At 40.1% G+C, this 14,013-nt stretch overlaps 1 protein-coding gene across 1 annotated transcript in view; it reads left to right on the top strand.

Moving 5' to 3' along the window:
- LOC117520622 (high-affinity choline transporter 1-like) overlaps window positions 1–2,945 on the top strand; it is a 115,678-nt gene extending 112,733 nt beyond the window's left edge. The window contains exon 10 of the mRNA XM_034181933.1: window positions 2,439–2,945. Within this exon, the coding sequence (XP_034037824.1) occupies window positions 2,439–2,926 (488 nt within the window). The 3' untranslated portion in view covers window positions 2,927–2,945. The remainder of the gene's footprint in view (window positions 1–2,438) is intronic.
- The last annotated feature ends 11,068 nt before the right edge of the window (window positions 2,946–14,013 follow it).

Raw genomic sequence — 14,013 nt, 5'->3', positions numbered from 1 at the left:
TCAAGGCTTGGTGTTGACTGCTGTTAGACTGGTGCTCCTGTGTTAATAAACGAGGTATTCAAAACATCATAGTTATTAATCAATACATTGTGAAACCCCTTCAATTATATGATGACAGGTGCTGACAAGCTACCATTTTATGGTAAAAGTAAATGCTTATTTCCATTTTTGAATATAACATTATGACAATTATTGCTGTGTTATGTAGATTTTCCTCAAATTTCAGAGGGGTGGCGCTCCACCCCTCTGACCCCTAAATACTGACAAACACCCTATTGACAAACCATCACTTGAGGAAAAGCAGTTTGAACAATAAATTTCTATAGTGGTCTAGAGGTAGCACTGTTGCCCATAGTTAGAAGGTAATACATTCACATCCAAACTTGTATTTTTGTCAAATCTGTCTGACCTTGTATCCAAACAAGCATTAGTACAACCCCTGGCAAAAATTATGGAATCACCGGCCTTGGAGGATGTTCATTCAGTTGTTTAATTTTGTAGAAAAAAAACAGATCACAGACATGACGCAAAACTAAAGTCATTTCAAATGGCAACTTTCTGGCTTTAAGAAACACTATAAGAAATCAGGAAAGAAAATTGTGGCAGTCAGTAACGGTTACTTTTTAGACCAAGCAGAGGGAAAAAAATATGGAATCACTCAATTCTGAGGAAAAAATTATGGAATCATGAAAAACAAAGAACGCTCCAACACATCACTAGTATTTTGTTGCACCACCTCTGGCTTTTATAACAGCTTGCAGTCTCTGAGGCATGGACGTAATGAGTGACAAACAGTACTCTTCATCAATCTGGCTCCAACTTTCTCTGATTGCTGTTGCCAGATCAGCTTTGCAGGTTGGAGCCTTGTCATGGACCATTTTCTTCAACTTCCACCAAAGATTTTCAATTGGATTAAGATCTGGACTATTTGCAGGCCATGACATTGACCCTATGTGTCTTTTTGCAAGGAATGTTTTCACAGTTTTCGCTCTATGGCAAGATGCATTATCATCTTGAAAAATGATTTCATCATCCCCAAACATCCTTTCAATTGATGGGATAAGAAAAGTGTCCAAAATATCAAAGTAAACTTGTGCATTTATTGATGATGTAATGACAGCCATCTCCCCAGTGCCTTTACCTGACATGCAGCCCCATATCATCAATGACTGTGGAAATTTACATGTTCTCTTCAGGCAGTCATCTTTATAAATCTCATTGGAACGGCACCAAACAAAAGTTCCAGCATCATCACCTTGCCCAAAGCAGATTCGAGATTCATCGCTGAATATGACTTTCATCCAGTCATCCACAGTCCACGATTGCTTTTCCTTAGCCCATTGTAACCTTGTTTTTTTCTGTTCAGGTGTTAATGATGGCTTTGGTTTAGCTTTTCTGTATGTAAATCCTATTTCCTTCAGGCGGTTTCTTACAGTTCGGTCACAGACGTTGACTCCAGTTTCCTCCCATTCATTCCTCATTTGTTTTGTTGTGCATTTTCGATTTTTGAGACATATTGCTTTAAGTTTTCTGTCTTGACACTTTGATGTCTTCCTTGGTCTACCAGTATGTTTGCCTTTAACAACCTTCCCATGTTGTATTTGGTCCAGAGTTTAGACAGCTGACTGTGAACAACTAACATCTTTTGCAACATTGCGTGATGATTTACCCTCTTTTAAGAGTTTGATAATCCTCTCCTTTGTTTCAATTGACATCTCTCGTGTTGGAGCCATGATTCATGTCAGTCCACTTGGTGCAACAGCTCTCCAAGGTGTGATCACTCCTTTTTAGATGCAGACTAACGAGCAGATCTGATTTGATGCAGGTGTTAGTTTTGGGGATGAAAATGTACAGGGTGATTCCATAATTTTTTCCTCAGAATTGAGTGATTCCATATTTTTTTCCCTCTGCTTGGTCTAAAAAAGTAACCGTTACTGACTGCCACAATTTTTTTTTCCTGATTTCTTATAGTGTTTCTTAAAGCCAGAAAGTTGCCATTTGAAATGACTTTAGTTTTGTGTCATGTCTGTGATCTGCTTTTTTTATACAAAATTAAACAACTGAATGAACATCCTCCGAGGCCGGTGATTCCATAATTTTTGCCAGGGGTTGTAGTTCAGTGGGTTAGGAGCTCACCTGCTAATCTGTAAACCTGGGTTTGACTCCAACTCAGGCTACTTGTCTGTGTTTTGGACAAGACACTATGTTACACTGTTAGTGTTACTTTAGACAGTTGCCAGCAAGTCCCTGGACCCCAGAGTGAGGACACAGAAATCCTGAGGATATTCTACAAGAATGAAACAACTCAAAATGTGAGGAAAAATTAAAATATTCAGTATTCCAGTTCTGTTGTTGTCTCTTCAATCCTTCCAGGCATCACAAAGGGAGCTGCAGTGGGTATCCGTGTGACAACTGTGTTGGTGGTTTGGCTGGGACAGCGTTGACCTTCCTCCACAACAGCATCATGGTTTTCTGGATCCTGGGCTCAGACATCACATACACCATCATGTTCCCTCAGCTCGTCTGTGTCCTTTTCTTTCGCATCTCCAATGGCTACGGCTCCATTATGGGTTTTTTGGTTGGTTTGTTGTTGAGACTGTTGAGTGGGGAGCCATCAATTGGGCTGCCAATTGTCCTCCATTTCCCAGGTTGCACTCTTGAGGATGGTATATATGTCCAACGTGCTCCTGTGCGGACTATCTGCATGTTGACCACCATTTTTGTCACTTTGTTCTTCTCCTATCTCATGTTGCTGCTCTTCAACAAAGATCTGATTCCTGAGTCGTGGGACATCTTCAAAGTCAAAGCTCAAAAACTAGCATGTGGTGCTGTGTTAACAAGCACAGGTTCCAACAAAACAGGTGGAGAAAAATCTGATGTTCATTGTGAGAGTGAATTTATGTTGACACCACTTCAGCCGGAGTGAAAGATGATTTAATGGTGGAAAGATAATTATTCTGGGGCTATACAACTTATTTTTACCCAAGGCCATCAAATATGGCCATCAGGTATTGCAAAGTTTTTTGTCCGTCTATCCATCCGTCTGTCTGTGCTCACCGCAAGTCCAGTCTTATTACTGCCAGGGTCTTCAAATTGACAGGGAACATTCTTGGGATACAAACCTTGGACATGTTCTAAGATGGTTAACCTTGACCTATTTCATGAGGTATTTTAAGAGGTTTAAAAGTCACATTCTGTTTCAGCCTGTTGTGTTTTTGAGTGGCGGGCATCACAGCCAATCAGAGTAGAGCTGCACTGTAACATCAGTGGCTGGTCTCTGCAAAATCACTTCATTTTGTGTGTTTATATACATATTTCTCATATAATGTAAAACAAAGGAAGACATAAACACTTCTAAAACTGAAAACCTGTTTGGGAACCTAATAACAACTCTATACTAAATTACAAGACATTTTCTGGATGTTATCATGGTGATATCACAGGCTGGTAGCTAGCTGCAAAACTCCATTTCGTTTGTATGTAAATGTATCATTTTTGTCATATATTATGTAAAAGCTAATGAGAAATAACACTTCTAAAACTTAAAACTCTGTTTTTGTAACCTGATAACACCTCTGGAGTAATTTGACATTTTGCAGACGTTAGCATGCATGCTAACTTCCACTAACTCAAAGCTAAGTTCCTATGGAGTTAAATTTGTTTCAATACCTGCAAATGCAGAGAGAGTGATCACAAATATTCTTTGATTTGCACAACTTCTGCTCTTAAAACATAATCCAAAGAATCTTTGGATCCTTTGGATCTATGAAGCTTAAATATGAAAATTATCGGTATCAGTATTGATATCGGTGATACTGGGCCTGTATTTACTTGGTATCGGATCAATACCAAAATTCCCGGTATTGCCCACCTCTTGGGACGTCCCTGAAAAAGACATTGCTTGGATGGCAGCATGTGTTGCTCCAAAACCCGGATGTACCTTTCAGCACTGATGGTGCCATCACAGATGTGTAAGCTGCCCATGCCATGGGCATAGCATACCCCCATACCATCCAGATGCTGGCTTTAGAACTTTGCGCTGGTACAGTCTGGATGGCCTTTTTACTCTTTTGTCTGGAGGACATGACGTCGATGATTTCCAAAAACGATTTGAAATGTGGACTCATCACAGCACACTTTTCCACTTTGCATCTGTCCATTTCAATGAGCTTGGGCCCAGAGAAGGCAGCAGCTTTTTTGGATGTTGTTGATGTATGGCTTTCGCTTTGCATGGTAGAGTTTAACTTGCACTTGTAGATGTAGTGACGAACTGTGTTAACTGACAGTGGTTTTCTGAAGTGTTCCTGAGCCCACGTGGTAAGATCCTTTACACAATGTTGGTTTTTAATGCAGTGCTGCCTGAGGGATCGAAGGTGACGGGCATTCAGTGTTGGTTTTCAGCCTTGCCGCTTACGTGTAGAAAGTTCTCCAGATTCTCTGAATCTTCTGATTATATTATGGACTGTAGATGATGGAATCCCTAAATTCCTTGCAATTGAACATTGAGAAACATTGTTCTTAAACTGTTGGACTATTTTTTCACACAGTTGTTCACAAAGTCGTGATCCTCACCCCATCTTGCTTGTGAATGGCTGAGCCTTTTGGAGATGCTCCTTTTATACCCAATCATGAGGATCATTTATACTCACAATTAGTGTCCTCAGTTCCCAAACGCTTATTGAGTGTTTTAGAAGGAAAGGTGATGTAACACAGTGGTAACATACCCCTGTCCCAACTTTTTGAAATGGTGTGCAGGTATCCATTTCAAAATGAGCAAATATTGCACAAAAACAATAAAGTTTATCAGTTTGAACATTAAATATCTTGTCTTTGTGGTGTATTCAATTGAGTAGGTTGACGAGGATTTGCAAATCATTGTATTCTGTTTTTATTTACATTTTACACAACATCCTAAATTCATTGGAATTGGGGTTGTAGTTATAATATTGCTACATATTGTGAGAAATGTTTATGTAACGGCACAGTACTGACTGATTCAACAGCGGTTCCATTTATGAGAATTTCTGTCTTAATGGTAGCGTTTCTAAAATAGGTAGCTGACATTTTTTCAAGGCTGGTAATAAGTTATGCAAACTTTCTGTAATATGTTGGAATGGAGTGTGAGTCTAGAAGTTTTAAGAACCACAGACCTCAACAGTTTTTATTTTCTGTTAATTATGTAATTTCTTAATGTTGATTTACTGGTTAATGTATAACTTGTTTAGGTTATTGTTATCATATACACATTATTATTGTGTTGTTGTTGTTACTTCTATTTTATTATTGAAATGTGCCACAATGGAAATAAGTGTTTTTACTTTCTTGTGTCATCCATGTATTTTTAATGAATACAATTATATTATGGACTTACATAGAACTTACTAATAAAATGCACACTTAATATATAGATGATTTACCACCCCTGCTGGAATGGCTTGTCAGTCCAAAATGTATTATCAACGTCCATTGTTCAGTGTTCGCTAATATCTGCAGTTTCTCCAAAAATAGTCCTATCAATGTTCCGTTTAATCCAAATTACATAAGCATACCAAACGGCAAATGTCAGCTCTTCCCAGTTTGCCCATGATTGAAGTTATACAAATGCACACGTGTACACAGATGCCTCTTCTCTTTGAAGATATTGTGGTAAGCTGCACAGAAGATTGAAAACCAAGCCAGAGCTTTATGCCTTTTCTGCATTCTGTATCGAGCAGGTGCTTTCATTTTCCACACCTACAAACAGAGATGGTGGTGGAAAACATCAGACGCACCACACTTCTCACTCATGGTAACAGCAACATGACATGCAACTAAACTAACTAAACCAATTGAACTACAAAACACAATAAATCAATAACACTAACAATACGTTAAACTACATAAACCACAAACATTTAGAACCCCGAACCCTCAATATCTGTAGTTTCTCCAAAATATTAGTCCTATCACCTTTCTGTTTTCGCAGCACTCATTCTTGACCCAAAGCATACCACACGGCAAATGTCAGCTCTCCGAAGTTTCTCCATATCAAAGTCATAGACACACCACACAGAGGCCACTTGGCCACTCTTCAAGTTACATTCACAAATACCATGTAAAACTAATATGTGCAAAAAAAGTCACTTAAGTGTTGTTTTGCTGTGCCGCTGCTGTGCTCTCTCTCTTCCCCATGTCTGGCATGGAGTTTATTGGGCAAACCTGTGGAAGCTGTAACAGCTGCAAGAAATCACCCCTGCTGCATTTGAACCCAAACTTTCCACTCCACTCACCAGCGTCTACGGCTCCTCCTGCGGTAACTTGGACTCAGTGTTGTTGATTATATGCTCAGTTTGTTCTTGTCTTGTCTTTTCTGTAATTAGCACCTTGGGGCAACTGTTTGTTGTGATTGGCGCTATATAAATAAATGATTTGATTTGATTTGTCTAGTTACTCGTTGAACTCTTATTAACTTTGTGTCTCTTTTGCCCTCAGTGTCTTGCCACCATCACTCCCGCTGTTTCCACCTGGTCCAGGCTTCTTCACTCCTGGCTTGCCTCCTGACAACCGGTGTCTGCTCTTCCTGTGCTTCTATGGCTGTGCTCACATTTACCACCTACATCATGTAAATAGACCTTTTGTCATCTTAACTGCTTGCCACAGTTGACTCCACTTCATTGGGTCCCAAACCTGACATTAAGTTAATGTTGATGTTTGACTTCTGCAATATTGTAGTAGCTGAGTTGGACCATCACACAGTGGAAATGTGTACTGTAGTGAGACAAATTAGTAGCCCATATCTTTTTTGGAAGAAATGGACGTCTTGTGGTCCAGACCAAAGACAAAAATAACTATTCAGACTGTTATCAGCAACAAGTCCAAAAGCTAGAGTCTGTCATGGTTGCAGAAGAAGAGGGCCCACCTGCAGTCTTGACCTGTCCCCAATGGAGAATGTATGGAGAATTTTGAAATGGAAAAAAAATCTAACAACGACTCCATACTGATGCCCAACTTAAGATGTGTACCGTTTCATTGCTGATTATCCTCAGTGCCAAACACATCTTTTAAGTGTTGTGATAATGTGTGGATAAAATTCTCTTATCTTGTCTGCCATCCTGGGGTAGGTTTGTACCGCAAAATTTTTAGCAAAGATTTTTGTGGCCCACCTTGACTAAGACATTTGAGAGTTTGTTGGGTTTTGTTCCATTTTGCCAAATGTAAGTCTCCAAGTCTCCTTCAGCTGACCTCTTGCGGCCTCTCCAGGTTCCCTGCCATCCCTGGTCCACTATATCCATAGATTTTGTCACTGGTTTGCCACAATGTCACATGGTGATCCTTTCAGTGGTGCATAGGTTTCCAAAGTGGTGCACTTCATTCACATTCTCACAGGAGCCCATTTTAAAAACTTTCAACTTTAGAGCAAAATACAGCGTGGCACAAAAAAATTTTGGTCTCTGTAGATAGTTTCTTCCTCCGTGACAACTGTACCGTGGGTGAATTTGTTTTCGAACTTCTTAGTTTAAGACATTAAACAAAATCTGTATAATTATGGGTGTGGTTCTTGAGTGACAGCGGCTGTGTCCATTGACTCCTCCTCTCGTAGCCTCCGACTGGATTGGAGCCACTTGCTTTTTTTTGTCTTTTGGTGTACTTTTTAAACCTCTGGAATAATCAAAATCAGAATAGCTTTTATTTGCCAAGTATCCACCGAGGAATTTGACTTTGGTTTGAGCTGCATTCTCTCTGTACAGCACGTATAAATACACTATGCTGAATAATTCACAGTAAAAAAATGTGCAAAAGAAATATGTAAGTAAAATAAAATGTGCAATAAGAGGAAAAAAAAGTGTGTGAAACAGACAAACAGATTAATAGATTTTCACACATTAATAGATTTTACCCTTCACACATAGTGTGAAGTTTGGCTGGTGTTTGGACAAAAACGGCAAAACAGTGCGAAACAGTTCCAAATTAGCACACGAAACTTGTGCCGACGAGCAGGCATGCACCAACCCGCTGCGAGTTCGTGCACACGCCAGTGTCTTATGAGCAGGAACAGTGCCAGGTGCAGCACATGGTGCCCAAGGGCGCAATTTAGAACGAGAAATTGGGGGGAGACAAAGTCGAGCCCGCAGGCCGGGGGTCTGGGGCGGCTTTAGGCCCCTGAAGCCACGGTTCTAGATAAGCTCAGATGCATTCTGAGCATCCAGAACAGTAATTTAATGTTTTGAGAAGACGATAAAGTGGACACCATTTGACTTATGCAATTTGAAACTGTGGATATAAGTACTTTATTCTGAGAATAGCCAGCATTGATTTTATTAACATCCTGGTGTAATAAGGTATCACCACATGTGTAGAATTCAATGAATGATTATGGTGAGTTTTCATTAAAAAAACAACTGCAATGTGGTAAAATGTATTCATAAATATGAAAGAACAGGCTCTTAATAATTATTAACTATCGCATACTGTATTTTTTTTCTCAAGATTTGTTTTTGCATAAGTTGAAAAAAACACAGATCATAAGTTTAGGATAAATTACTTATCATGAATTTAATTTTCAAAGTGGCACTAATGACAACACTCATACTGAACATAATTTCGCTTGCATAGACTGATTTTGGAGATCAAGCAATAATTGCAGATGGGCTTTCTGAGGTCCCAGATAGCTTTTCTGATTCCTTTTCGATCTTTCAGAATTTAGTAATTATCATATGGTCCATTGATACTTATGTGTAGACACTAGTCCCTAGAGGCAACTATTTTTGGTTTCAAATCTGGGCAAATGCAGTCCCAGAAAATTCTGAATGTGACAACAAGAAACAGGTGTTGTAAACAAGTCAATGCTGCTAAAAATACAAACTTGCAGAAACAAAGAACTATTCTGACATGGTTTGCACATAAACTGGCATAGCATATTCAAGTACACACATTTATGTCAGAAGGTGGGGGGGGACATACCATATTCTGTCCCCCCTGGTTGAAAGGTGGGGGGGACATGTCCCCCCATCCCCCACCAAATTGTGCCCAGATGGCGCCGCTTATGTGGTATAAATAAAAAATAAAAGCCAACCGATACATGTGGAACCACATTGTGTTGCTTATGTGGAATAATAAAAAAAAAAAGTGAAAAATCCGTGCTGTCCAAAAACTCTAATTACCATTCAGTGACTTTACCACTGAGCTACAGAGCTGTGCCAGGGGTTGTATTACAAAAAAAAATTAAATCAACACCATGTAAAACACCACATTCATCAAGCAAGCAATACAAATATGATCCGTTTGTTTCTCTGTAAATGACCCATGGTCACAGACATCAGTCATGAAATGACATGAATGAGAAGCAGTTCACTCGTCTCATTCATCTGCTGGCGCATCTCCAACTGGCCACGAGTGTCTTGTGGAGGATGCGCCACAGGGCGACGTGACAGTGAGATCACCTGCTACGTGTTCTGATCTGACGATCCGTTTCAACCTGGGAGCAGCCTTCCATATGCGTGCGCTCGCTGGCTGCAGCATGTCACTACAGTGATATATGTTTTTATTTATGTCCCTTGATAATAGCAAACAGACACGCACGTCACAGTGGGCAGTTGTTTGTCCATGTCTGTCCAAACACAGTACGTGGTGTCCAGCTGGAGGCAGGGACGAGATTACAGGATTTGCACACGATTCCTGCGTCATGCACAGTAAGTGTACACCTCCTCCAAACTTTGCACTGTGTGAAGGGGCCCTAAAGTTAGAAAGTATTCACAGATTCGAAGTTCACAGTTCAATAAATCTCATAAGAAACAGAGAAAACAACACTTGTTTCTAACCTCAGGGAGGTAGACGACGAGCTACAACCTTTTTTTTCCACGAGCCGTCCTCTGTGCTGGAAAATAACACTGATCTGAACAAGCAGGTGGCTGAGAAATGGAAGCATAGAGACCATCTACAGAGTGCAAAAAAAACGGAGTGGCTATACACCAACTGTTGGGTCAATAAAGTAAATTCGCGAGCATATACGCCCAACCACAACCGACCAATACGCGCTTGTAAGCTCACTTCCGGTTCAACGCAGGGGGAAAAAGACAGATATTTCTCGCCGGCTGCGGGAGGGTTTGCACCCCGTGGAGGAGCTGTGATCTAAAGCGGTTCTGTATGGTTCATCACCCCAGGGAACTGTGTCAAACTAACACCATCTTACAGCCAACAAGAAGCATTTTGTTCACAACTGTTTTGTTGTTGTTAACAGACTTCCGTTCAAAATGCTTATGAAGTTTGTCTGTTTTGATCCATTGCGGTGTTTTCGCAGTAATTAAAGATGACACCGTTAAATCTGTCAAACATACGCCACAATAGAGCCTTAAAAAGTGGTTGTAAAAAATGTAGTTTAGATGCACAAAATGTAAAATACAGGATCACGGTTGGGCGAATAAGATAAGACATTATATTTATCTGCCCAACAGTTGTGCATGTAACGTTCAATGTACTTATCTGCCCAACGGTTGGGCGTATAGCCTTTGCCAAAAAGAAAGAGAGCAGAAAATATTCAATAAATTCAGGTGTGGTGTCACCAATTACTGCACACATCAGTGGAGTCCTGCTGGTTATACTACAGCACTCACTTTGGTTATATGCACGTTCACATTCAGAGAGTTGTAGTTCTAGCTTCCGTTGTTCCTCTAGACATAGGAAATAAGCCACGTAAGTATACCTTACATGTCTCCCATAAAATGGACAGTGATAGTTCTGGTGTATTATTATAAGTATAAAATATCTGAACTCAGTTTGGAAATAAGAAATAAAATGTGTGTCATTTAACAGAGTGTTTTAAATTGCCATTTTTTTGAACATTGTTGGGCCATGTGTTGGGCCAGATGTCACGCCAGAATAAAAATTACTCCCGTTAATTTTCTGTTGATGACTAGATTAGACCAGACCAGACCACAGCACATTGTTTCTTAATGAAAAGGAGAAGACTTTAAGGTGCACACCCAAACAGCTGTTAAAATCTGCTGACAACATTCTTGCTGCAGTATTCTCTGAGCATTGATTCGCTGAAAACCTTGCACCTGATACGTCAGCTGTGCGTGAAGCCTTCAGAGAGAATTTGAGCATAGCTTTGAAGCTTGTTTCTGAGTCGGTCACCTTTTTGACTCCAGACTTCAACTAGTTGCAAAACTAATCATTTAAAGGACATTGTACAATAATGTCCTGGTTAGCAAGTAGTCATGATTTTATGTCTATCCGTGTATATGCACTAAAAAACCGCTCACTGATGTATTTTATAGTTAAATTATTACTGATAGAGAAACTGAAGTATTTTGAACCACCAAAATATATATTCAAAAAGAAGAAGAAAAAAGCTTTTAACATATATTGAATTTGTAATTCCATCAAGATGGACATTGGGTTCTGATATTTTAATAGTTATTTATTACCATGAGAACATGTGATTGCACAAAGTCTTCTGGCCATAGCTGTGGAGTTTCAGCCAGCTCAGCCTCATATGCTTAATTCATAGTGCAGCAAATAAATGCATATATGATAAGAATCTTTCATTTTGTAATAGACAAACCCCAAATGTGATACAATGGTACTGCTTGGTCTACTTATGCAAAAAAGCCATTAGCACTTCAATTTCAAGAATGCCTCCCGGATTATGTATGAAACAAACAGGTTGGATGACTAGGAACAGAACCCGGTGTGGCCAGATGCAAAGGTGGAATGTTATGTCATCACCAACATATTAGTAGCCCAATACATAAGGTTAATGCCAAAACATACCATTAACCAGTTACTGAATTAAAAAGAAGAAGATTCATTTCTTCTGAAAACTTGAGATGAGTTGGTCACCAGTGATAGGGGAAGTGGGTTTCTGCAAAGACATTATTCAGGGTTTTCATGTATCCCATAATCCCTTGCGCACCAGAGAGTCGCTGCAGTCAAAACAACATAGAGAATCCACATGATGACAATTGTAAATGAATATATACTACAAAAAATGTAAATTTTTTTATGCTTTTCATCATGTTAATAAGAGACTGCATGCATGACACCCTGAAAGCTTGCTAAAACAATTCTAATGAATAACTGTGTCTGCTACTTTTAATCTGCGTGGAATTTAATAAATGGACAAAATTTCAGACATATTATATTTCAGAAATGTGTGCTGTTGTACAACCCAGGGCAACACATAACAGTTCATGAACAGTTATTTCCAACAAAGGTCCGATGTCCTTTTCTGCAATACGTTGCATCTAAACCGGACATGTCTGGAACAGAGGACAAACGGTGTTGTAAAGAACAATAATCAAGACGTTAAAGAGCAAACTTCACTTTCTCCCAGAATGACATGATCAGGAAGCGAGCGTAGCTCACAGCAGCTCCCATTGAAATATGGAGAACAGCCTGTGATTCTCGCATGTTACATAAAACAAACGCAATAACAACATCTTTAAGAGCTTTAGGCACAAATATAAAAATAGTTTTATGTTGCGATGTTAATGGTGTTGTCCGTGTGCAGTGGTTAAAGTGCAGCCAGATGAGAGCGTCTCAATGCAGTCTCAATGTTACTGAGATCTCGCAGAGCAGTGACCTCTCCGAAGTTTTGGGGATTTGAAACCTGAAAAGGGTGGATTGGTAAGTTTGCCAGTGAGTGCATTAAAGAGATGTCAAGATGTTTACTGATGTTCTGTGGGTATGAAGCAGAGCTTCAGTGGCAGAGAGTGGTGATTCTGAATGCGGAGTTGGATCCATCATAAGCTGAGGAAAGAAAGAACAAAAAGCAGAATGTCTCACTTGAAACTGAGACCAAAGAAGATGAAGAAGGGGCATTTATTGTCATTGTACATACAAAATAATTTGCATCATCCTAATTACAATTAGACACAATCCAACCCCTAATTTCAATGGGCAACCATACTACAGCACCCAGGGGTCAACTCCAGCTGTAGAGATGGTGCCATGATCAAGAAAGGAGCGGTGTCATGGTTGATGCACACAGCTGGGACATGTGCATCTCATTTCATTTTGCAACACTTTGTTTAACTTGTTGGTAGTTCCTCTGTTTTGGCATTGCCTAATGACTGTATTCCTCAGTGGTTTCCGGCGTTGATTGACAGCTCCCCTTCATAAGCCGTGGTGTCCCATCATTTCTTGCTGAAACATTGTCTTGCTTCTGTCTTGTGCACGCCCATGTGAGTATCCTCAAACACTTTGGTAACTGATCCCTTCTTGTGTGATCTCAGAGTTTTTCCCAATGTCGTTTTTACAGGCTACGTGATAATTGCGTGACTGCTACCGAGCGAGGCACCCTTATCTATTTTGACGACGTCCTAATGCGAAACCCCACATTAGACACACATTTGGATGAGATAGACAACATTCTGAGCCAACTCACAACTGCTGGTGCGAAAATCTCACTCTCAAAGTGTCAATGGTGTTGGACCAAGATCAACTATGTGGGCCTTCTTGTTGAGCCAGACAGAGTGCAACCACAAGTTGCACGAGTCCAAGGCATCACCAACATCAAAATGCCTACGAACCTAACAGAACTGCGCAGCTTTCTGGGAATGTGCAACTACTCCCGCCAATTCATTGAAAACTATGCAGATTTGTCGAACCCACTGACAGACCTGCTCAAAAATGATACGCCGTTCCTATGGGGTGAACCCCAAGAACAGGCCATGCAGGCTTTAAAAGACAAACTCTGCTCAGCCCCATGCCTAGCATACCCCGATTGTAGCAAAGAATTCCACCTAGAGGTGGGATTCTCCAATCAATGCCTAAGAGCGGGACTGTACTAGATGTACGACAAAGATAGGCAAGTGGTCACATATGCGAGCAAAACACTACATCCGCTGGAACTTAAATTCAGTGACTGCAAAAAAGCCGTAGTAGCAACAGTCTGGGCTGTGAAACATTTCGCCAACTATCTGGGCAGACAAAAAGTCATTGTAGAAACCAATCATCAAACAGTGACATTCCTTAACAGTCAAAGACTGCGAGAAGGTGTAGTAACAAACTCATGAGTTGCCTCTTGGTTGA

This window comes from Thalassophryne amazonica, chromosome 11 (assembly GCF_902500255.1).
Source record: "Thalassophryne amazonica chromosome 11, fThaAma1.1, whole genome shotgun sequence".
Classification (NCBI taxonomy): domain Eukaryota; kingdom Metazoa; phylum Chordata; class Actinopteri; order Batrachoidiformes; family Batrachoididae; genus Thalassophryne; species Thalassophryne amazonica.
This window is presented reverse-complemented; position numbering and strand designations above follow the sequence as displayed.